We start from the raw sequence: 24,913 nt of genomic DNA on the forward strand, positions 1-24,913 counted from the left end.
GGGGACTTGGCATGTGTCGCTGTCACTTACCGACATGTGGCTCAGGTTCGTTATGTGCTTCGTACAAACAGCCCACTGGAATAAATTCCATCGTAGGTCGCCTTTTACAGAAAAGTTGCAGAAATCTGATACGGTGCTCGAGGTGGCGCACGTCCAGCTTTGGACCCAGATCGGGGTGATTCCGAAGCCCCCGCTCTTTTCCAACATGACCCTGCCCGGGGTTCTGTCCCAGCCCCCTCAGGGCTTTGTGTGCAATGTAAACCAGAGCTGGGGGGGGGGGGGCGGGGAGGTGCAGCGTGGCACAGGATTGCGGACTGCAAGCGTGGGGGCCACATTCAGCCGACATACGTTCTGACTGGCAGGCACGGTGCTTTTGGCTGCCAATATTTAATAATTAGAGGACTTCGCATCAAAACCCGATTCCCTACTTGTCTTTGCAAACTGGAAATTAGCCATCCTGGCCCCTGTTCCACTTGGCAACCGCCGGCCACCCCGAGCAAGGATTGCCTCTCTCAGACCTGGTCCCCACGCGCCCAACGGCCAGCTTTCTCACTGTCTCTCATCCTGCTGCTCCGTTCGTTTGTCTCCCCTGCCCGGCCCCCAGAGGGATGTCACTGTGCGACGCCCAGTGGGAACCTTTCAAGTCAGTGAACGACAGATCATCAGTGTGGGTGTGGGAGAGTGCTTGCTGCGTTTCCTAGATGAGGAGGCTGTGGCCGGAGAGCCCCGTGGTGGCACGGGTTGCCCGTGTAGGATGTGAACAGAGCCCTGGCTGCTGACTCCCTGTGCCCTCGACTGTGGAAGGAACGTTAGCCCGATAGCTGCCCCCTGGGAGAACCCGTGTCCTGGCTGGAGAGGCCTGTGGCCGAGCTCCCCCTGTACTTGCTGGCTGTACCCTTGGCAGGATTTCCAGCCCTGGTAAAACAGGGCTTTCTCTGACCGCCCTGGGTGGGGACGGGGCTGTCACAGAGATGACCACAGGGGCGCTGGCACCTTACATCAGAGAGCGCTAACTCAGCTGGATTTTAATAGTGAGAATTACTTACCAGTCTCTTGTTTTGTATTTTTAACTTCTGTCAGAAGATCCGTGTTACCCCTCCTCTGTGCCACCGTTTCTCCCATTGAGGTGGGTATTTGAAGGTGGTGTTGCTCCCGAGTCATTCAGGAGGGTTAGGGCCAGATTTTGATTTGGTGGAGAGAGAATGGTCTAGAATCAGGAAACCCGAATCCAGTTTTGGCTCAGCCATTAAGATTATTCCTGTGCTTGTGGGAAGGCCTCTCCTCTCTGGGCCTCTGTTTCCTCTTCTTTAACATGAGAGACTGGGATAGGATATCGTAAAAGCCTGTTAACAGTTTTGCAACTGATGATTCAGAGGTAGAACTGGGAATAATAGGACTTGGGACCATGGCCAAGATCTTGGCGGTAGAAGAAAGAGTCACAGTAGTCCTTCAGAGCTCCTTGTTTTTTCCTCTCCTCTCTCCTTCATTTCCATTTCATTTCTTTCCTTGCTTCCTGCCGTCTGTCCTTTCTTCAATCTTTCCATCTGTCCGTCCTTCCTTCCTTCTGTCTTTCCTTCTTTCTTTTCCTTCCTTCCTGCCTTCCTCCCTCCCTCCCTTCCTTCTTTCCTTCCTTCCTTTGGTCTTTCCTTCTTTCCTCCCTTCCTTCCTTCTTCCCTTCCTTCCTTCCTTCCTTCCCTCCCTCCTTCCCTCCCTCCCTCCCTCCCTCCCTTCCTTCCTTCCTTCCCCACTCTTCCTCTCTTCCTTCTTACCATCTTTTCTGTCCTTCTCTTTTCCTTTTCTTTTTGGGATGCTACAGTTGATGAAGATGAAGAGCTTGACAAAGGTCACTCATTCGGTGAACCCCAAAATCCGCTAAGCAGCTCGGTGTGAACACCCAGTGAGCGGGGTTCCAGGGCGCGGGGGAAGCCTGAGACCTTGGCCTGCCTTGATCTTGTGGTCGGGTCGAGATTTCCATCTACCCAGCCCTCCACTCTTGTTTAGATCTTCAACTAACTTATCTAGATCTTAGCTGTGGTTTTTAAAGAATGATATTCCCATTCTCCTTTAAGGCAGCATTTAGTACTTTTTCCTGTAGTCAGTCTGAGCACGTCTGTGTGGGAGAAGCATGTGCCTTGACCATACAGCTAGACTACAGCATAAGGACCTTGAGTTCACAGACTGTGCTTTACGCACAGTGCTGGGTACGTGATGTGTCCTGATTTCACCTTTTTTCTTGCTGCTCCTGACGTCTTCTCCAGAAACATTAGCTGGCTCTGTCCAGCCAGTGCTGGACACTGGGCTGAGAGGTGGTTGATTACGCTGATCTACAGCTAGCCACCCATGTTTCAAAGAGCAAGTTCATGGAAACGCAAGAGGAAGGAACAAGGGTGGACTGTCTTCTGTGTTCTCTTCTCTCCTTTCTAACCCTTGCCCTTTTCTCCTCTCTTGCTATATCCAGTTAGCTGCTGTAATTAGGTCAGTGGGGCCTCTATGTGAGACCAGGCAAAACCTGTTTCTCTTCTGAAGAAGGGTAGTCAGGAAAGAGCTTTTGTAAACCGAGGCGTTTCTTATTTTGTACCGCACGCATAATACATTTAAAAATCGTTGAAAGTTTAGGATAGCAGCTTGAGTCTGGAACATGAGGACCTCGCTTTCTGGATTTGCCTTGCTGTAACAGAAAGATCCGTGTACCGTATCTGACCTAACTGGCAGAAACCTCCAGGCTCTGAGCTGTCAGCACAGAGCCCCACGTGGGGCTCAAACTCAGGAACCGTGAGATCATGACCTGAGCGGAAGTCGGACGCTCCACTGACTGAATTTCAGAAATATCACCCTTTATCCCTCCTTCCCTCCTGACCACTAATCTGCTTCTGTCCTGATAGGTTTGCCTCGTCTGGATATTTCATATAAAGAGAATAACGAAATGCGTGGCATTTTGTCATTAAATATGTAAATATATGCTGGCTTTTTTCACTCAGCACGTTTCAAAGCTTATCCACGTTACGTTGTACCACGTGTCAGCGCTTCATTTCTTTTTGTTGCCTGGATGGCACCCCGCTGTATGGATCTGCCACCTTTTAGCTCTCCATTTATCAGTGCGTGGACATCTGAGTTGTTCCCACCTTTTGGCCATGACATTCGTATACAAGTTTTTGTGCGGACATAAGTCTTCATTTTCTTGGGAAGATACCGAGGGGAGGAATTGCCGGGTCATATGGTAATTCTACGTTCAACCACGTGAAGAAATGCCAGACTGTTTTTCCGAAGTGGCTACGCCATGTTACCTTCCCACCAACAGTACAGGAGCGTTCCAGTTTCTCCAGATCCTGGCCAGTACTTGTTAGTGTGGGTTGTTTTATTGTTGTTGTTATTGTTGTCGTTGCCATCCTACTGGATATGAAGCAGGATCTTGTTGTAGTTTGGATTTGAATTTTACTGACGGTTCATGATGTTGAGCATCTGTTTTTGTGCTTCTTAGCCACTGGTGTATCTTCTTTGGAGAAATGTCTATTCAGAGCCTTTTTCCAGGCTGTGAAAAAATAGCCTTTTTCTTTCTTCAAAAATTTTTTAATGTTTATTTTTGACAAAGAGAGAGAGAGAGAGAGAGAGACAGAGCATGAGGGGAGAGGGGGAGAGACAGAGAGGGAGACACAGAATCCGAAGCAGGCTCCAGGCTCTGAGCTGTCAGCACAGAGCCCGACATGGGGCTTGAACTCATGGACCGTGAGATCATGACCTGAGCTGAAGTCGGACGCTCAACCGACTGAGCCATCCAGGCGCCCCAAAAATAGCCTTTTTCATTAGGCTATTTATCTTTATTAATGAGTTGTAAGAGTGCCTCAATTTTTTATTATATTAATAAATTTTATATAATTATATTTAATATCACCTAGGCATAAAATATTGTGCTGTATGTTGTAGATACATATATATGTCTAGGTTTTAATATATTCTAGATATGTATAAACATATTCTAGATATTCTAGATACAAATCCCTTATCAGATCTATAATTTGCAAATATTTTCTCTCATTCCGTGAGTTCTTTTCACTTTCTTGATAGTACTGTTTGAAGCACAAAAGTTGTAAATTTTGATGAAGCACAATTCATCTATTGTTTTTCTTTTGTTGCTTGTATGGTATGTAAGAACCCAACCAAAGCTGAGATCACAAAGATTTACCTCTGTGGCTCTTTTTAAGTTTTAAAATTTTAGTTTTAGCATTTAGGGCTTCGATCCATTTCGAGTTAATATCTGTATATGGTATGATGTAAAGTACAACCCCATTTCCTTGCGTGTGAAGTTACTTCACCATTTGTTGGAAAGCCCATTCTTTTCCCACTGAATGATCTTGGCACCCTTGCCAAAGCTCAATTGACTGTAGACTCATTGACTTATTTCTGGAGTCTTAGTTCTACTCCATTGATCTGTGTGTCTGTCCTTATGCCAGTATCACACTGTCTTAGTCACTGTCATTTATAGGCTTAGTAGTAACTTCTGAAATTGAGAAGTGAAAGTCTTCCGACTTTAGTCTTCTTTTTCAAGATTATTTTGGCTGCTCTGGATTCTTCGCAGTTTTGAAGTTTAGAATCAGCTTGTCAGGTTAGCTGGAATGCTGATAGGGATTGCATGGAATCTATAGAATAATTTGGGGAACAGTGCCATCTTTTTTGAAAATTTAAATTCTAGTTAACAAACACTGTTGTCTGGGCTTTAGTAGAACCCAGTGGTTTATCTCTTACACATGACACCCAGTGTTTATCCTGGAAAGTGCCTCCTTAATGCCCATCACCCATTTAACCCATGCCCCACCCACCTCCCCTCCAGCAACCCTAAGTTTGTTCTCTGTATTTAAGAGTCTCTTATGGTTTGCCTCCCTTTCTGTTTTCATCTTATTTTTCTTTCCCTTCCCCTATGTCCATTTGAGTTTCTCAAATTCCACATATGAGTGAAATCATATATCTTTTTCTGACTGACTTATTTTGCTTAGCATAATACTCTCTAGTTCCATCCACATTGTTGCAAATGGCAGGATTTCGTTCTTTTTCATCGCTGAGTAATATTCCACTGGAAAAAAAAATATGTATATATATACATATACCACATCTTCTTTGTCCATTCATCAGTCAGGGACATTCAGGTTCTTTCCATACTTTGGCTCCATCTTAATATCAATCCATGAACATGGGATGCTTCAAAAATTGATTTATATCTTTTAATTACTTTCCACAATGTTTTTATAGTTTCAAAGTATAAGTTTTACACTTCTTGTGCTAAACATATTCCTGAGTACTTTGTTCTTTTTGATGCTGTTATAAATGGGAATTATTTTCTTAATTTCATTTTCAGATTGTTCATTGCAAGTATATAGAAATACAATTCATTTTTGTATGTTGATCTTGGATCCTGCAATCTTATTTACTGTTCTAATAGTTTTTTTTTTAGTGAATTCCTTAGGATTTTCTAAATAGAAGAGTATGTCATCTGAAAACAAAATTTTACCTCTTCTTTTCAAATATGGGTGCCTTTTATTTTTTCTTCTTCTTGCCTAATTGTGCTGGCTAGGATATTGCATTATTTATGATAGCCATTGAGCCTCTAGTGCAATGTTGAATCGAAATAGTGACCTTGCCTTGCTCCTAATCTTAAGGGGAAAGCATCCAGTATTTCATCATTAGTATGACATTGGTTGTTGGTTGTTAGGTTTTATTTTGTCTTGTTTTGTTTGTTTGTTTGTTTTTGCAGACGCCCTTAGCAGGTTGAGGAAGTTCTTTTCTATTACCGGTTTGTTGAGTGTTTTTATCATGAAAGGGGTTTGGATTTTGTCAAATGTTTTTCTGCATCTATTGAAATGATCGTGTGCCTTTTGTTTTTTATTCTACTGATATGGTATATTAACGATGTTGATTTTTGGATATTAAACCAGTCTTGCATTCCTGGAACAAATCCCACTTAGTTATGATGTATAAGTCTCTTTATATATATTCAATGTGCTAGTGTTTTATTGAGGTTTTTTTGTGTCCACATTCACAAAAGATACTGATCTGTGGTTTCCTTGTGATATCTTTGGTTTCGGTATCAGGGTAACACTACCCTTGTCGAATGAATTGGGAAGCTTTCCCTTCTGTTTTAGAAAAGTTTTTTGAAGAATTGGTGTTAGTTATTTAAATGTTTGATAAAATTCTCTTGCCATCTGGGCCTGGGCTTTCTTTGTTGGTAATATTTTCGTTACTAATTCAATCTCTTTACTTACTATGGGTCTATTTGGGTGGTCTCTTTCTCGTTGAGTTAGTTTCTGTAATGCATGTCTTTGTAGGAACTTGTCCATTTCATGTTATCGAACTTACTGGCAAACAATTACAATGTTCCTTTATAATGCTTTTTATTTTAGTAATTTAGACATTTAGTAATGCCTACTGTTTCATCTCTGATTTATTGATTTGTCTTCTCTTTTTCTTGTCTTGGTTTGTCTGTTTAAAGGTTTTCCAATTTGTTCATCTTTTCAAAGAACTAGCTCTCGGTTTCACGGATTTTGCTCTATTGTTTTTCTGTTCTCTATTTCATTAATTTCTACTCTAATCTTCATTCTTTCCTCCCTTCTGCTCCCTTTCGATTTAGTCTCCTGTTCTTTCCCTAGAGTTCTAAGGTGGAAGAGTGGGTTATTGGTTTGAGATCTCTTACTCCTTTTTCAAGTTGTAGGCATACAACTATAAATTTTCCTCAACACAGCTATAAATTTTAGCTCCATCCCATAAGTTTTGGAATGTGATGTCTTCATTTTCATTCATCTCAAGGTATTTACTAATTTCCCTTTTGATTTCTTCTTTGCTTCATTTGCTGGCTAGGAATGTGTTGTTTAATGTGTGCTCCTTCCAAGTTTCTTGCTGTTACTGATTTCTGTTTTCATTCCACAGTAGTTGGAGAACACGCTTTGTCTTATTCCTATCCTTTTATCCATGTTTTGTTCCATGGCCTAGCATACAATTTATCCTAGAGAATGTTCGCTGTGTACTTGAGAAGAATGTATATACTACTGCGATGGATCTCTTACAGGTGTCTGTTTGGTCTGGTTGGTTAGTAGTGTTGTTCGAGTCCTCTTTTTTATTTTCTGTCTAGTTGTTCTGCCATTATTGAAAGTGGGATATTGAGATTTTCATCTATGATTGTTGAGTTGTCTATTTCTGTCTTCATTTCTGTCAGTTTTTGCCTCCTGTATTTTGGTACTCTGTTGTTAGTTGCATATGTTTATAATTATATCTTCCTGATACATCGACCCCATTCTTATTATAAAGTATCCTTCTTTATCTCTAGCAACATTTCTTGTTTTAGAGTATATTTTATCTAATATTAGTATAGCAACTTCGGCTTTCTTCTGGTTTCTCCAAAGCTCTGCTTCGAATTTGCAAAGGCTTTGGTGGGCCTCATAAGTCAGTGTGGGAATTGCCTCCCCCGGCCCCACAATTTTTTTTTTTTGCTCATATTTCAAATGAAATATTTTCCTGATCAACCGACTCTCCTTGGGCACTAAGTATGGTCCACAATATGAAGGATCCGTGTGATATGAAGACTCCTGTGTCTAGTTGGAGCCCTTTTCATGGGATTGGTTCATCCTCCTCACTTTGTCCTCAATCAATTAAAATCACATCCTCCTTTAAAATAATGAGGCGTCCTCATGACCAGGAATTAGAGGTAAGGAAACTGAAATGAAAGGAAATTAGGAAAAATCTCATAAAAATCATACAAATGAGAAGGTGCTCGGAAATAAGATATTTACTTTTGAGCTCCTCTCCAACTCTGCAGAGCTTCCTTGAATTTTTTGAGTCATTTGCTTGCTCCGAACCCAGCGGAAGAACTCCCAGGCGATGCCGGTGGGGATGGAGTGGAATGAATAAAAAACCCATTTAAAAAATAGATGTAATACCATTCAGAGCAAGGGTCCCTGGTTGATCTTTCTCTGTGTCCGAGCCCGCTTGTTGTCCTGAAGGAGGTAGCCCAGATACTCGCATTGGATGAGAAAACCTCCTATTCTGTGCCAGTTTCCTCTCATGGCTTTGAGCTCTGAGGGCTCAGAGAGGGGAGGGTGGCATGACCTCTACCTAGCTGTGCGTCGGCGCGAGTCCCTGGTGACAGCATGTCTGCACTGCCAGAACACCGACAATCTTTGGAGCAGCTCTTCCTCACTCGACAACCGGCCAATTTGGCCTCAGGAAACCACTCTGCAGTGCTGGCGGGGTTTAGAAGTCATTTTTAATTTTGTGACAAAGACAAATGCGTCCTATGGGAGTTGTAAGTGGTTTTACTGGTGATATTAATGGAACCGTGACCTCTTCTGTATCTATGGTCCTACAAAACAAAAAATGTTTGTATTAGAATATGTCAGGCAAGTTCATTCTTGGCCCTTCCTTGAAGCAAATTGCAGAGGAAGTATATACTATTAATAAGCCCAGAGCATATTGTGTGCGTGTGTGTGTGCGCGCGTGTGTGTGTATCCGCAGTCATCAGCCGATTTGCAAACACAGTGGATTTCAATGCTGCTGTTGACTTGATACAAATGATGTGTCTTGCATTGTGTTGGAACGGACGCAATTCACTGAAGTTTTGAACAGAACCGTAGTGCGCCCAGAGCTGGTATGGGTATTGGATTTTAAAGGCCAATAGCTGTAGTAAAATTCAAGCGTTTGGGCGACCCAAAGTGACAAAAGGAAAAGGAGAAATTCAAAGGCACGGTGAGTTTACCTCTTCTGTTTTCATTTGGGATTGGCATTCATTAGCCTAGAAATGACTACACTGATGTTTACTGTTTCCTGCACAAACTTTTTATGCCAGGGCCCTTTGTTGAAAACTATTGCTTAAGGAGACAGCAAATTAAATGTGAAGGATCTACAGTTCAGTTACATGAATTAAACCATTTCCTGGTGTTTGTGTTTACCTTGGGACTCACAAAGAAGACAAAAATACAGACTCACGGGAGGAAGGAAAGGAATGATCAAATCCCAATAGTTTCTGGCTGAAAGTCTAGCTCAGCAACTTTATTTAGGGGAGGAATTTTGTGCTGATAAGTGAATCTTTGTCTCTGCATAATTAACTTTTCCTCCCTCCATATGTCGCTACACCCACTGAGCTCTCCCGGTAGAAATATCATATTAACTGTGCAGTTAATGTCCCATTCTGTTGTGCAAAACTGAAATAAATCCAATGCAGAATTGGTAGTTTTCCTCAAGTAAAAATGGACGCTGCTTTAGAATTCGAGACCTACCTTCAATAATTCAAAATGTTATTGTAAAATAACATATGCTCGTTCTAGACCGTCTGACAATCTATAAAAAGGTAAATAAGAAAATAATCTGTAAAGCCACTCCTCAAACATTTTAGTGTATTCATTTGTCTTTTTCCTACGCCATATATGAATGTGTATTTCTGCCTTTTATCGTTAAGATCACGGGTATAGTTTGTGATTTTCGTATACCCTAACACCTACTGTCCCTAAGTTCAAATCTCTCATGATAATAAGAAAAGCCACAGTTAGCACGCCTATAGTGGTCACTGTCTGCCAGGTAAGTGTTCTTCATGTAACCCTCATAAGAACCCTTTGAAGTTCATTTTGCAGATGAAGGACAGAGGCTAAAATGATTGGCCTGTGTGCTCTTAACCACCATGACCTGTTGCTTCCCCCCCCGACTCAGCCTCGTAAGGGCCTTGTGCCCGGGCTCCCCCTCACCGCCCTGGCCCCTTGGTGATTGTCCTCTTCTCCGAACTGCTCCATTGCCAGACAGTAGGACACAGGGCACATCCTTTCCCCACTGAATGTCTGAGAATCAGCCTCAGTCTCTGAGGAGCGATTGCCAGATGCAGCCCTTCCTGAGCGGGGGGAGGGGGGCAGGGGGAAGGGGGGGAGGGGAGGGGGAATGCCAGCCCTGAGGGTGGGGACGGGGAAGGAGGTCAGGAGGCCTCCAGGCCTGGCTCTGCTCACGTCACTTCTCATATTTACACCTCCGTCTTCTCATCTGTGAAAGGAGGGTTGTTGGGTAGCCCTTCATTTTGTTCATTTGTTCGTTCGTTTGGTCATTCGTTCGTTCAGTGCACGTCAGACGGGGATGACTATGGTCTGTTTCTTCTCCTCTAGGAACTCTCCATCCAGCGTGTAGCCAGAGAAGTAACCTGCCCGTTCAGCACCCAGTATTTGAAGTGGGATAGCCCAGGAGGAAAGCCCAGAGGGTGGGCTGGGCGGAGAAAGGGTGTAAGGAAGGGGCCGGCCCAGCACGCTTCCCAGAGGACAAGGAGGAATTATTTAGAAATCTAGGGCATGTGAGCTGGGCTGTGATAATAGGGTCTTTCTAGTATCTAGTGTGTTCCAAATGATTCCATCTTAAGCAGGCTACAGCAGTATCATCTTTTTTGCAGGGGTTGGGGGATTAAAACTACACGAATTTATTGTCTCACATTCTAGAAACTAGAAGTTGGAGCCAAGGTGTCAGAGGGCCATGCTACCTCGGACGCCGGCAGGGGGACCCTCCCTGGCTTCTTCCTACCTTGTGGTGGTTGCTGGCGATCCTTGGCCTCCCCTGACTTGCACCTGCGGCTCTCCAGTCTCTCCCTGGGTCTTCATGTGGCTTCTCCCTCCGACGTCTGTCAACGTAGGCCCATCTTCTTATGGCCACCAGTCGCACCAGAGTAGGGGCCCGCCGTACGTAACTGATAATTTCATGGGCATTGGTTCCATTTGACCCAAACGAGGTCACTTTCTGAAGTCCTGGGGGTCAGGACTTCAACCTTTTGTTTTTTGGGGGGACACGGTTCTACCCATGACAACCTCATAGCCACCAGCTAGTCTAGGCAACCACTGCCTCTTTCTTGCTCTGTTTCTTTCCATTCTCCATTCGGCATCCAGAGTGAGCTTCCTAAAGTACAGCAAGCAGGTGGGGACCTAGTTGGGTCTTTCAGGCCCAGATGGAGAGAGTAGACACTGGGGTTCTTTCCATCTGGGCGTGTAAGGCTGGAGTCAAGGGCAGAAGATGGGAGCACAGCGACTCCTGAAGAGGTCATGAAATGGCAGCGGGCTCTTGAGGGCAAGGGCAAGGTAGACCGTGCAAATGTTTCTAAGACATATGAGGCCTTTCTGGTCCCCAGAGGAACCACAGGGAAGCTGAACAGGTGGTTTGAATCCTTCTGGCCTCTGAGACTTGGCCAGATGCCATACTTTTTAAGGGTGGTATCTGGGTGATTGTTTAAAGCCTTCTCCAGTCCTTTTGCATGCACTGGCACACGTTACGCCATTCGTAGATATGTAGTGCGTACCCAAAGACCTCTGATATGCCTGTGAGGTGAATGTGGTCTTCAACACTGCTTCTCCAACCTTTCCCGTTGTCCTAAGCAGCTCAGAGCTTCTCGTTCATGATCAGTCTGCTGGGGATGGTCTTGAAGTCAGGCTTCTGTCATTCAAATGCTAATCCTGTCTCCAAGTCGATGCGTCTGCATTACCTCTATCTGCCGTCCTCTGTGCTCCAAAGTCAACTGACCATCGCATCCAGGGCCCTTTGACTCCTTCCAAAGGCTCCGGGGGGCGCTTCCTGAGGCACTTAGCGTAGCTGTGGCAAGAAGTTTATGCAGAATACTCTCCTTGCTTTTTCCCTGCACTTTCACGGTTTCTTTCCCATAGTGACCTACACCCACCGCCACCCCGCCTGTTTCACAATTGCACATCCGGGGCATCGGGCAATCTGACCCCAGGCCGGAACAGAAGAAGGAACCTGGTTCGCTATAGAAGCATTCTTTTCCTGGGCAGAAACAGAGGGCCAAATTCAGAGACGAGAATGTGTGAATTTATGGGTCACGTGATAGGGGACCTTTGACATAACCATACTGTTTCACCAGCCATAATGTCTACACGTTCTTCATACAACCACTTACATATATGTTTTGTTTTGTTTTTTTTGCATTTTCTTCTCATTCAGATACAGATAGACCTTTCTTAGAGATGCACAGTGAAATACCTGAAATTATATATATGACTGAAGGAAGGGAGGTCGTCATCCCCTGCCGGGTCACGTCACCTAACGTCACTGTTACTTTAAAAAAGGTAAAGCCGAGCAATGCTTCTCTCAGAATACCTTTACTGCAAATGAGCACGGTGAATTCGTCATTTTATCGCTCTGGAATGGTTTTCTTACAGACATTCGGGCTGCTCAGTGGACTTTTCTGGAGTGTCTTTTGACTATAAAGGATAAGTGCTAGACGTCCTTCCCATGCATGTATTTAAATGAAATAAAATGATAACGTGGGCATAAACGTGTGTGAATATAATGAAAGAACTAAAATTGTGGGAATGTTTCTATATTGCCACAAATCCAAATGTCTGCAATGTGGGGGGAAAAAAACCCAGTTCTCTTGCTTCTGTGAGTCAGTAGCTTGGCAGAGAGCGGTTAATCTAGATTTTTGCTGAGGACGGAACGATGAGACAAGTGCCTAGGGAGCCACCACCTTGGGTTTGAGTCGCGAAGTTCCTGGTAACAACAAGCTTATCTCCTGCTGGGCATCCAAACTTAGCTGCTTAGGAAAAGGGAAGAGAGGGGGAGAGAAAGTTATGCTTGAGATTTTTTTTATTCTTTATACCGTGTTATAAATTATGCACGTGGAGAAGGAAAAAGATTTGGAGTCGAATCTAATAAAGACAAGGACTAAAATGTGACATTCCGGCTAATTCATCGGCAGTAAGAGTTTGGGAGTGGACTAGGGTTGAAAGTTGGACAAGAACTCCCCAGGCGGAAAGCTGTGGTGACTCCTAAGAGCTTTGAGCTTTAAAGGGGGAAGTTAAGGCCGTCCCAAGGCAGCACCCGGCATGACTGCTCACACTGTGGGTACTCCGGAGGAGTTTGGTGATGGTGGTAGTCGAGTTGGAAAAGTTCAGAGTGATTTTCGCTATCACTGTTGACCTTGAATCCTGGAGTGTGATGGAAGCGTCTTCTTCCCTTGCCTTCGCTTTCCTACATTACTGATTTGATAGAAGCCCTCGATATAGTCCATCGGTGACAGGGCTTGGCTTCCATTGTATCTGTGTGTCACCACCCATGTTGAAAAGCAGTATATTTCAGAGCCGGAAATGGCCAGAGGAGCTAACCCAACTGGTGGAAGGAAAAACTGAGGTTCTGGAGGAGTTGAAGACCCTCCCACCGCAGGCCACAATGGCCATCGGAATCCGTATCCTGACTCCTCCTTCCATGCCCTTGCCACCTTTGCTAATGGTTTAGTTGGTACAGGAGAAAGGCCAGCGTGGTTCAGAGCAGAGCCCTGTGGCACGCTGCCTGGATTCTTACCACCCGGCCACTTAACCTGCTGGGCAAACTGGCTAGTTATCAGAACTCCCTCCACCTCAGTTTCCTCACTGGAGAGATAGGAGTGATTACAGTAGCACCCGCCTCTCGTGGGTGTGAGGAAGTAGCTGAGGTGATGCATGAAAAGCCCTTGGCACAGTTCCTGGCCCAAACTGAGCCCCCATTCAAGGGTATCTGTCTAACACTTTAATACTCAATGCTTGATTGATTTTCCAGTGATACTTCTTATCAAGCATGGTATCCATTCCTCTTAGTTTGACGTAATAATCGCTCTGTGATTAATATAGCACGTCTCTGTTTCGTGCAAGCCCCTTGCCTCTTTGCTCTAATGCAGATTGCTGGTCTGTTGTAAGAAACACTCCCAGATTCCCACGTACACAAATTTGAGGAGGGAGTTTGTTTTCTCGGTTTTTCTACCTAAGATCTCTCATACACACAAGCAAGAGAGCAAGGCATAGTGTTCTAATAGGGGTTTGAGTTTGCCCCATATATACTGGAACGAGTCTGTGATGCCCTAAAGTTGCTCTAAGGTCTCCGTGCCCCCCGCTTCTCCTCTTAACCCTTTTAACTTGCTGTCCCCTCCGTCTCCTCTCCCCATGGCCAGCGGTGGCAGAGCCAAGGTCACCTGAAGACAGCCTCCCGTACAGTCCTTTCTTTCGAGGCCGCTCATCCTCCTGTCCCTTTACGACACACGTAGCCACCACCGTAGCTGATGAGCTCTGGTCACCTCTGAACAAAGTTTCTTTGTCAATGGAATACTATTAGTGGCAGTAAGGGGAGATGAGAGTAAGCGAAACTTAGTTGAAAACCTTAAAGGAAACTTCAGTATATTTTTCAGTTGGGCTGAGGAAGTCCATCAGCAAACCTTCCTTTTACATTCAGCACATGCTTGTGTTCGGCTACGCTGTTTTAGTTTTATTTATTGGACAGAGAGAGAGAGCGAGCCCGAGTAGGGGAGGAGCAGAGAGAGGGAGAGGGAGAGAGAGCATCCCAAGCAAGCCCGGCACTGTCAGCACGGAGCGCGATGCAGGGCTCGGACCCACGAACCGGGAGATCACGACCTGGGCCGAAACCCGGAGTCAGACGCTTAACCGACCGGGCCACCCAGGCGCCCCTGCGTTCACCTGCTGTTAAGGCATCAGAAATTTCAATCCCTGACTTCAGTTCTCCCGAGCTTTTCCCTTCATCGTGTGCACCGAATTAGAGGAGAAGGTTCTTTCTCTTCCACCTAGCATTCCTAAGTTTGCAGATGGAATCACGATTTACTGACACACGAAGTGCATCCCTCACTTGCGTGCAGGTCTTCAGAAACAGGCTGCAGTTCCTCTCAGAGTTAAGAAACACAGACATAGACCAACACAGACGTGCTCTCGGAGACAGGGCACTGGTGACTTTTCACATAGGAATTTCTGCCATAGAGTCACAAATCCCGGCCAGGTTAGCTCCTTCAGCAAGCAATATAAATAATTGATAAACAGGGCAGTGAACGCAAGGTGCACTTTCTTAAAAGAAGACAGAAAAGATCTGAAACTTCTTCAGGGCAGTTTGGCCTTTTCCTTTATAATCTGTTGTGGGAAGGTAGTCTGATTATTTTTCCTTTTTTAGCGGGAGATAAGTCACAGTGGTAGCCAGGGTGCTCTGCCTCTGAAATTGGGCTGGCGATCTGGCATCGGGGGAATTTGGCTGGACCACTCAGTATGCAGCAATGCCCCTTAGTAAAGCCTGACCTCGAGGCGGGTTGTTTATATCGCCGTCTTGAAAAATAAAGTCCTTGGCGTCCAGCAGAAGGCGTAAGGGCCAATCAAATCATGGATTCCTTTCTTCCGTTTGGACTCACTGTGTTTGGGAATGCTTCTGAGAATTTGAGAGCACTTCATTCATGGCAGCACTTTGCATCTGTTTGCAGCTGTGTCTGCTGTCCGTTTCATTGGCGTTTTCCCTCCCAGACGATAACCCCAGCGAGAGCCAAGTCGATGGTGTGCATCTCCAAGGACTTGGCATGATTTACGGTCCTCTTAGGACAGCCACCTCTTTACTAAGTCATGCAAAAATGGGAGGACAAGTTATGGCTTGTTAAAAGCTCCAGATGATGGGACTCGGGAGGGTAACCTGGCAGCCCCAGAGGAAAAATTCCTCAGTGGTTTCTCTACCGAATATCAGGCCAGTCTATTGCAAGGCTGATTCCCGGAGGCCAAGTGATAAGGGCTCCCACTGGAAGTCCGACGTGACAGCTGGGTCCGTCCTGGGTGGGTGCGGCTCGTCACGGAGGCTGATAATGAATTCTTATAATAATTACTATAATTTATCATCATCGTGTGTTTCTTGCTACATGCAAAGAAAACGAAAAAGCCAATTAGCACAAACTAGAGTTTTTACCTGTACTGTTTGCATCTTCGGTGAAAATTATGTTTTCAGAAGCCATCGGTGAAGCCGTATCGCCACGGTGCTGGTGCGATTTTGTTCAAGCCCATCTCTTTCTTTTCAGTTTCCACATGATACGCTGATCCCTGATGGAAAACGAATAACCTGGGACAGCAGGAAGGGTTTCATAATAGCAAACGCCACATACAGAGAAATAGGGCTTCTGGCATGTGAAACAACAGTCAACGGACATCTGTACAAGACAAACTATCTTACCTATCGACAAAGTAAGTGGTGTTCCAGAGGCATGGACGTGAGCCAAAATGCTCCAGCGTGTATCTGCTTAATGAAACTTTGGTTTAAAAATTTTTTTTAACGTTTATTTATTTTTGAGACAGAGAGAGAGCATGAACGGGGGAGGGTCAGAGAGAGAGGGAGACACAGAATCTGAAACAGGCTCCAGGCTCTGGGCTGTCAGCACAGAGCCCGACGCGGGGCTCGAACTCACGGGCCGTGAGATCATGACCTGAGCTGAAGTCGGACGCTTAACCGACTGAGCCACCCGGGCGCCCCTGAAACTTTGATTTAAAAAAAAAAAAAATCTCATTTCTTATGCTTGCAGCCAATACAATCATAGATGCCCAAATAAGCACTCCAAGCCCAGTCAAGTTGCTACGAGGTCGCACTCTTACTCTCAACTGTACAACTACCACTGCCTTGAACACAAGAGTTCAAATGACCTGGAGTTATCCCGGTGAAGTGAGTGACGTTTTTTTCTATTTCTCCCGTAGGGCGATACTTATTTTTGGCGAGTGAAATGCCACTGCGTTTTTGAGGTGGGAAAAATCAGGATATTCCGACTCCTGTGGCAGTTGGAGTCAACAGGGAAGCTGTGGGTTTGCTGGGATGCTTTCCTGGTCTGACTTTTGGGAGTATGTGTGCACAGATACGGTCTTTTGATGTCTGGAGGTTTTGTTTTGAAGTGTCTAGGCTGGTATTTCTATCGCATGATTCCGGGTGGAAGAGGGGATTGTCTCATCCCTGGAAACTTTCTCTGGGGTTTAGAGATGAGAGAGAAATTTATCACTAGATGCCAGGCAGGGACTGTCTTTTGTAAGAACAACAACAAAAAGTTGTCGTCAGCGCATTAATTGAAGATACTGGCCGACAGTCAGGCACCTGATCGCCTGATCGGAGCGTGTTTGGAAAGGGGAGATATTACGGCCCAGCCATCCCGTACTCCATCTGTGAAGTGACAAAGGGGCAGTGCTGTCCTTCAGAAAAACGAGAAGAACAAAGGCCAAGTCGGGTTTCCTCATTCAAAGCAAAAATCCTTGCAAACAATCGTCTGAAAATGTGTAGATGGGGAGTCTGCGATCAACGGTTAAGAAACTCGCACTGTCCCCGTGGCACCCGCTTGCCGTGCGTTAGTATGATTGACGCGGCACGGCCCCAGCTCGGTGATGTTTCTGGGTTTGGGTAGAAATCAAATATTCTCAATAAACGCCAGGAGGGAAGAAACTCTTGCCCTGCTAGGGGCTCTACTCTAAGAGTGTGATGATACATCTATTGACGGCCAGTTACCTTCTAAGATGGCGCTGTCTAGTAGAACTTTCTGTGATCAAAATACCTTTGCTGCCTAATATAGTAACCACTGGCCCCATGTGACTAATGAGCACCTAGAATGTGGCTGGTGTGAGTAAGGAATTGGATTTTTAAACTTTATTTTTTAAAAATTTTTACGTTTGTCTTACTTTTTGAGAGAGAGAGAGAGAGAGAGAGAAAGCGTGCGAGCGAGTGGAGGAAGGGCAGATAGAGAGGGAAACATAGACTCTGAAGCAGGCTCCAGGCTCTGAGCCCTAAGCACAGAGACCGACATGGGACTCAAACTCAAAAACTGTGCGACCATGACCTGGGCCACAGAAGTCAGACGCTCAGCTGATGGAGCCACCGGGCGCCCCTTTTATGTTAATTTTGATAGCTAGGTGTGGCTGATGGCTGCAGTGTTAGACCAAAGCAGATATCTGAACCCCAGGATCAGCTGTTTTCCGAAGACAGAAACAATGCCAATGTTATTCAACTTTGAGAAGGCAAGAGTTCTCTAAGCGAGAAGACAGAAGTAATACCTACAAAGACCGAGGGCTTTTCCGTAACTCTATTTAGGGGACCGACTGTCTGATTTTTGACGGTGGTGATTGCCATCTTCCTTCTGGTTTCTGCTGAGAAGGAAGACAGTGGCCTAACAGTGTGTCTGTTTCAACAGGGCAATGCAAGGACAGGTGGGTAGAAGTTTCTTGAACATGGCACAGACGAGTGCTAAGTTGAAGACCCAAAGACCAGTTCTGCACAGCTTCCAAAGTCTTTCTTTTCCATGCCTCCTCATGGGGAAGGATGGAGAGGGAGAAAAAACATATTATGTGTTATAAAATGTAATGCTAAAACACGGGGGGCGGGGAAGGAACAATGAAAGGAAAAGGCAATGTGATCTCATCTTCTCAAAACCAGGAAGGAGTCATTGTGGCCAATTTACACCCGCTGAGCCCCGGGGCCTGCTCTTGGTGTTCAGTGAGGCAAACACGGGACAACATCCCACCGCTGCCACCGCCGGTGGGTAGGTGGCTTTGCACGTCCTCAGATCCATTTGGTGTGATTTGGCCGAAGTTGGAGAGCATCACCCGAAGAGCGAGATCACGAGACCAGGACGATTACAGCTTAGTACATGCAGCCAGGACTCGGGACTGTCTCCTTCATTTCTAGGAAGAGAGCGAAAGAAAACCCACGTGGTGTTCTATTCGAGAAGTAGTCGTTACGCCAGATACTAAAGATAACGATTGCCTGAGTTAGTAATATCTACGCGCAGAGAACTGGTGACTGTTTAGAGGGCTGTGTGCTTAGAGGGAAGGCACTAGATTGACACTCAGAAGGCCTGAGTTTCCAGCCCATCGTGGTCTCTGACACTTCAGTTTCTTCACCTGTCAAAGGGCAGCAAGGCCGCCTGTCTCCCTGGGTTGTTGGGAGAAACCATTAAGATAACGCACGTGAACGTCCATCTGGAGAAAACGAAGTAATAACAAATGTTACTGGGGCAGGTATTCGAAACACATGGAGACAGAGAGAGAGTTTCCAAACATCTTGCCATTAGATGGGTTTGCTTCTCGGCATAAAATGTTGTTCTCCGTCATAACCTGAGAAATGCTGTACCCTTGTGCGTGAACAAGACTGTTTCTACATTTGTTACACATTTTCTTTCTAGACAAAGAAGAGAGCTTCTATAAGGCAACGAATTGGCCGACGCAGTTCCGACGCTAACGTGTTCTACAGTGTTCTTATGATTGACAATGTGCAGAACAGAGACAAAGGACTTTATACTTGTCATGTGAAGAGTGGCCCGTCATTCAAATCTGTTAACACCTCAGTGCACGTATATGGTAAGCAGATTCATCCTCGACTTTCTGATCATGGTGGGTTTGGGGCAGGCGCTATAAAAATGGACATTCTCTTTTGGCCAAGAGGCACCCTATCATGAGCGATACAATTTGCTCCCCCTCCTAGCCTCTGCCAAAAAGCAAATCGCTTTAAGTGCTCTTTAAATTTAATATTTTCGAATTGGACAGAGGATCTTTTCCTTTCCAGTAAACTGTGGTTAATAATTCAGTAAGATCACGTTATAATCTCTATTAAATTTTTTTTCATCTTCCATATGAACAAACCAGAAAAACATGGACAGATTTTCCTTTATTCTCTGGGGGAAATCTCTCAGGTACCCCTAGGATTTAGGGGAAATGAAAATGTGGTGTGATAAATTACTTAGAATTGATGTGATTTTTTTATCCCTGGTTTTAGTCTCATGAAATCCTAATGTTGTCGCTTAATTCCAACAGGCAAAGTCTGTAAAGAAAATACTTAAACCTCTTTAGAGTCCCTGAAAACCTTACTTATTTCCACTGTTGAAAAACGGTGAGGGGCAGAATCTATGGAACAATGCTGCCAGTGGCCTTTGATATTCTTTTTCCTTTAATTTTTTTAATGTTTATTTTATTTTTGAGAGAGAGAGAGAGGGAGAGAGGGAGGGAGGGAGGCAGAGAAAGAGAGAGAGACAGAATCCGAAGCAGACTCCAGGCTCTGAGCTGTCAGCACAGAGCCCGACGCGGGGCTCGAGCTCAAGAACCGCGAGGTCATGACCTGAGCCGAAGTCGGCCGCTTAACCGACTGAGCCACCCAGGCGCCCCTTTTGGGATTCTTTTGACTTTCTCCAGTCAGTTTTTGAAATCAGATCGGTTATTTTCAGGTGCCCGAAGACTTTCTTCCATCACACTCATGTTGGGCAAGCAGGTTTTTAGAAGTCTCTGTACTCTTCTCTTACCGTGATGTGGATATGTGAGGTGTTCTGCTTTCTGTTGCCCTGCCTCTGCTTTTCTGTTTCGCTTGCGGCCATTTCATGCGAAGTGTTTTCACCGGTGAGAGTGCTTCTAAATTATTTTATTCCTGGATCGATATTGGGGCTCATCGATAGGCTTGGTCAGCATTCAGTGCCATTGGGTCCTTGCTGGCAACCGTCCTTTGAATGAGGCAGTGAGTTGGATTGTTTTTGTTCTGGTCAAGATAAACATAGTCTTTTCTAATCTATTTTATCACCCCTCCTTTCAAAGATAAAGCGTTCATCACTGTGAAACATCGAAAACAGCAAGTGTTGGAAACTGTTGCTGGCAAGCGGTCTTACAGGCTGTCTATGAAAGTGAAGGCATTTCCCTCGCCAGAAGTCCTGTGGTAGGACCATAATTATTTTCCTATCAGTTTAAGATATGCCGCATTAAGTAGGAAGATGCAGGAGCCCGGTGACTTGAATTCCTGAAAAAAAGAGCAAGATAATAAGTTCCCCAGACGGCAGTAGAAAGCAGAGAACTCTGTGGATTTCCAGGCCGGGAGGGAAGGAGGTAGACCGGGCCGGAGGGGAGGCGACACGGTGTGTCACAGGACAGAGCAAGGGATTAGGTGTTTCTGAGTTCTCAGTTCAGGTTAGCCGTTCACTCCCTGTGACTAAATTTCTGCAACCCTAAGCCTCTCTATGATGTCAACGTCCTTTGAATGGAGTGTGTTGGGCAATGGATAGGAAGCATCTTGAATATGTAACATGCTCTAGTAACCCTGAAGAAGCAGGCCCTTGTAATGAGGATAATAATTCTTTTATTATCTGAAAATAATTCTTTTATACACAGCTGGGATGAAAGTTCCAGTCTTGTTTTAAAATTAAACAAACATTAATAGAGACAAGACTTATTCAGTTGCAGGGGCGGACGAATGGACCTACTTGAACTAATGAAGGGGTTTTTTTTGGCTCGAAGTTTGCATATTCAGAAACTCCTGAAGCAGGTTTTTTTGGGTTTTTTTTTTCATGTTCGCACAACACCTGATGTAAAACAATGTAATCTGTTGATAATCTGCAGTCATTCTGTGAAATCATTTCTGAACACCAGTATCTTTGGCCCAGACCATTACATTTTAAACAAAGAGTCCGGTGCGAAACCGATTAGGAAAACAACCCAGACAATATAGAAGTGGTACCACCGTAGAATCACCTCCATCAGCCCTTATTTTGCTTTTGATACTGCGTGATTGCAGGATTTGTTCTCCGTTTCCTCAAATAGTTAATAGGGAGTTAAAGAGAACGTTAAACTCTGCCATGCTCCCGCATGCCGTCGCAGTAAAAGAGAGATTTCTGTTTGTTTTACGATGTACCGAAAGTCCAAAAGTCCATTTCCCATGAGTGTCCGTTATTCCCTAAGAGGAACTGAATCACTCTAGGCGATACATTCGCTCTTTCCAAAGGATCTGAGCCTGTTAAACAGTGCTACTTTCTTCGGTAACTATGAAGCCAGGACTGAAAACACACACACAGCCCATCTTCGAAACCACCGACTGGCTAATGGGAAATAAAAGTAAACTAAGATCGTAGTTGCAGTCGTAAAGTAGAGCATAGCCATTTGGACTGTCTTAGAACTGAGACTCTCTAGTGATGAGAATTTGCCTGCAGAACTTGCATGGATATGAACTATTGGCATCTACATTTATGTGGAACACAGTAAACTAAGAGATTTTAAAATGCCCAGCTGAAGAACCTTGCAATGTAATGAAATCGTAGAATTTTTTAGAGTTAAATCTTTGAGAAAGTCTAGAAAACTTGAAGAAACGTGATGTCCGAACGGATGAGTTGGGTGCACAGCACAGGGTGGCATTCAGTCTCCCGACTCTCGGTTCTGTTTGCAATTGCAGGATGTCTAGGCGTTGATATATTTAAAGTAAAAAAAAAAAAAAAAAAAATTAAGTTTTGTACCTTTTGTTTGCGAGTTTTGTGCCTTAACTGTTCTCCCTCGGGGGAAAGATCTTGATAATCTTGGTTTCACTATAGTTTATGAAAGGGACAACTGGTGTGACCATTTATACAACTAATAAGAACTCCACATGAGACCACAATAGAAAAGTCTATTTTTATTTTTTATCTGGAGAAATGATCTAGTTGATCTGACTTACAATGGCCCTTGTGCTGCCGATGAAGCGTCGTGGAAAACTCTGAAAAACATCTGGAGGGGATCAGCCAGTGCTTCTGGGTTAATACTTAAGTCACATGGTGACCAGCAGCACCCCTGTGGGTACCTTAAACCCATCACTTTTCCTTTCTTCCTTCAAGGTACTTCTTCCTCCTTGCCAATAAATGTGAAGTGTGTCTCAGTTTAGGGGTTTTTTTTTTTTAAGTTGTTTCTTCATTTTTCTTCATTTCTTTAAGTAATCTCCACACCCAGCGTGGGGCTTGAACTCACGACCCTGAGATCAAGAGTCAGGCACTTGGAAGGCCAAGTGAGCCACCCCAGCGCTCTGTGTGTCTCAGCTTAAAAACCCCACCTGGTTTCCCTGGAAACTTAGTGTCTAAATTTTTTAAATGAACGTTGAGACGAACGTATGTATCACCTTGAGCTCACAAACGTAAACGACAGTGTTAAAGTGCTATCAGAGAGGCAGTGTGGAATGACTTCCTGATCATGCCCTTAACCGCAGGTTAAAAGATGGGTTCCCTGTGACCGAGAAATCGGCTCGCTATTTGGTTCTTGGCTACTCATTAATCATCAAAGACGTTGCTGCAGAAGATGCAGGGGATTACACAATCTTGCTGGCCATAAAGCAGTCAAATGTGTTTAAAAACCTTACCACCACCTTAATTGTAAATGGTAAGTTGACCTGTTCACGCTTCCTTCCGGTTTCGGGGAGGGGTGAAGGTCAGGAAAACTTGTAAATCAAAAGTCGATATAACAACATCAAGTTAAACCAACTTTTTAAGTAATTATGTTATTTATTTCTTTTTAAATGTTTGTTTATTTTTGAGAGAGAGAGAGAGAGAGAGCGGGGGAGGAGCAGACAGAGGGAGACAGAGGCTTAGAGGCGGGCTCTGTGCGGTCAGTGCGGAGCCCGATGTGGGGCTCAAACTCACCAGCTGTGAAATCATGACCTGAGCTGAAGTCGGATGCTGAACTGACTGAGCCACCCAGGCGCCCCTTTTAAGTAATTATTTTAAAAATCACATATGCCCCCATCAAAACGATTTCATGTCTGCTTGTTATCTTCCATAAGCAATAAATGTTTTTGTTATAACTGTAGTCATGATGTCCATACCATGGAATCAATTCTTTACTGTTACCAAAGCGATTCTATTTAAAAAAAAAAAAAAAAATAGCTGTGATGCCAACAAATATGTGTTTGTTTCTCTGACATCAAAACCAGTGGGAATGTGGTCCTTCAGGCTGTGGCCCGGGAGAAAGTCACCGTACAGCTCTTGACTTCTGTCCTGTTCATCTCCCTTCCAGTGAAACCCCAGATTTATGAAAAGGCCGTGTCGTCCTTTCCAGACCCGACCCTCTACCCCTTGGGCAGCAGACAGACCCTGACTTGTACCATTTATGGTATCCCTCAGCCTACAGTCAGGTGGTTCTGGCGTCCCTGTCACCATAATCATTCCAAAGCAAGGTAAGGACAGTCTGTTTCCTGACTAACTTTCAAATACTTGTTATACCTGGACTCGCGATTCTTTAATGGACAGAGATGGAAGTTTGCAAACGGAATACGCAGCCGTATTTGGTGCAAAGACTTTCCCTCCCGTGGGGAAAAGGGGGCAATAGCTACTCTTCTTCCTTACTCAGTGCTAACCATGTCATCATTTTTCTCTCTAGTTTATAGTTTGGGGAGCACAGGGACAGGTTATCTTCGCCTTTTTTGACACTCAGGTTTGAACTCCAGTCTCTTGTTTTCAACTGAGAATCCCTAGACTTTGGCTCATTCAGCTTCTTCGTGTTTTGTGAACGTTGGACATGATGGGAGACCTTCCCTGCGCTGATGATCGCTACCCATGCTCTTCCATTCATCTGAAATGCGCTCCCACCCATTTGCTGCCCCCCCTCTAGAAGTCCTTCCTTATCCCCCAAGGCTCAGTTCGTGTGTCAGCTTCTCTGCCGCGAGCACTCCTAACTGCCTCATTCAGACCCCTTTCTCCCTCTTCAGTATGAACCACACCTCGTACACCATCGTGACTTTGCCAGGCTTGCGTACGTGTGTCGTTTCTCTTAACCACGAGCCGGCTGAGAGCTTCTCTGTGTCTTCAGGGCGTGGTGCACGTGGTAGTCGACGCTCACCGTGTATTTGCTGAACGGTACATCCCTCCCTTCTGGTCACTGTATGGTGTTTCCTTGCATCCTGTCGGTGACAGCCCTGCCTGCCCTTTTCCCATTTTTGTTTAGTCTAGAGGGATGATGCTGAGGACAGCTGGTGGGAGCCGATTTGAAGAACAGGAATAGAATCGATAAGTGCAACAAGAAGGTATTATTGAGACTGCCCAAGAATGATCATCTTGCCATAATGTTTGCTTTCACCCCACTTGTGGAGTGTTGGGGGAAATTGCTATTCAACAAAAACAAAAGCAAAAACAAAAACAAAAACAAAATCGGCTTGCTAAAAAAATAAGAAAGACACAATTCCAGCCTAAACAGAAGTGGCTGTTTGGTTTTCTAGATTCTTCCTGCAGTGTCCGCGTTTCTTCACCGTGTGTTTCAATCCTTTGTCTAAGGCCTTGGATTCTGACAGTGAGAGTTAGCTCATGAACTCTAGGGTTCCGAAGAAGTAGCTATTGCCACACACGTCTGATTTCTCATCTGAATATCCTTTCAATTTTCTAAGAACAGCAGTA

General features: G+C 44.8%; 1 protein-coding gene across 1 annotated transcript in view; it reads left to right on the forward strand.

The window, feature by feature from the left end:
* The window catches only part of FLT1 (fms related receptor tyrosine kinase 1), a 173,959-nt gene that overhangs the window by 38,217 nt on the left and 110,829 nt on the right, over positions 1 to 24,913 (forward strand). Inside the window, exons 5-11 of the mRNA XM_019447888.2 lie at positions 11,950 to 12,074; positions 15,812 to 15,974; positions 16,310 to 16,446; positions 18,941 to 19,115; positions 20,337 to 20,454; positions 22,738 to 22,907; positions 23,541 to 23,700. Of these exons, the coding sequence (XP_019303433.2) occupies positions 11,950 to 12,074; positions 15,812 to 15,974; positions 16,310 to 16,446; positions 18,941 to 19,115; positions 20,337 to 20,454; positions 22,738 to 22,907; positions 23,541 to 23,700 (1,048 nt within the window). The remainder of the gene's footprint in view (positions 1 to 11,949; positions 12,075 to 15,811; positions 15,975 to 16,309; positions 16,447 to 18,940; positions 19,116 to 20,336; positions 20,455 to 22,737; positions 22,908 to 23,540; positions 23,701 to 24,913) is intronic.

This window comes from Panthera pardus, unplaced genomic scaffold (genome assembly GCF_024362965.1).
Source record: "Panthera pardus isolate Hobbes unplaced genomic scaffold, ASM2436296v1 HiC_scaffold_1, whole genome shotgun sequence".
Lineage (NCBI taxonomy): Eukaryota > Metazoa > Chordata > Mammalia > Carnivora > Felidae > Panthera > Panthera pardus.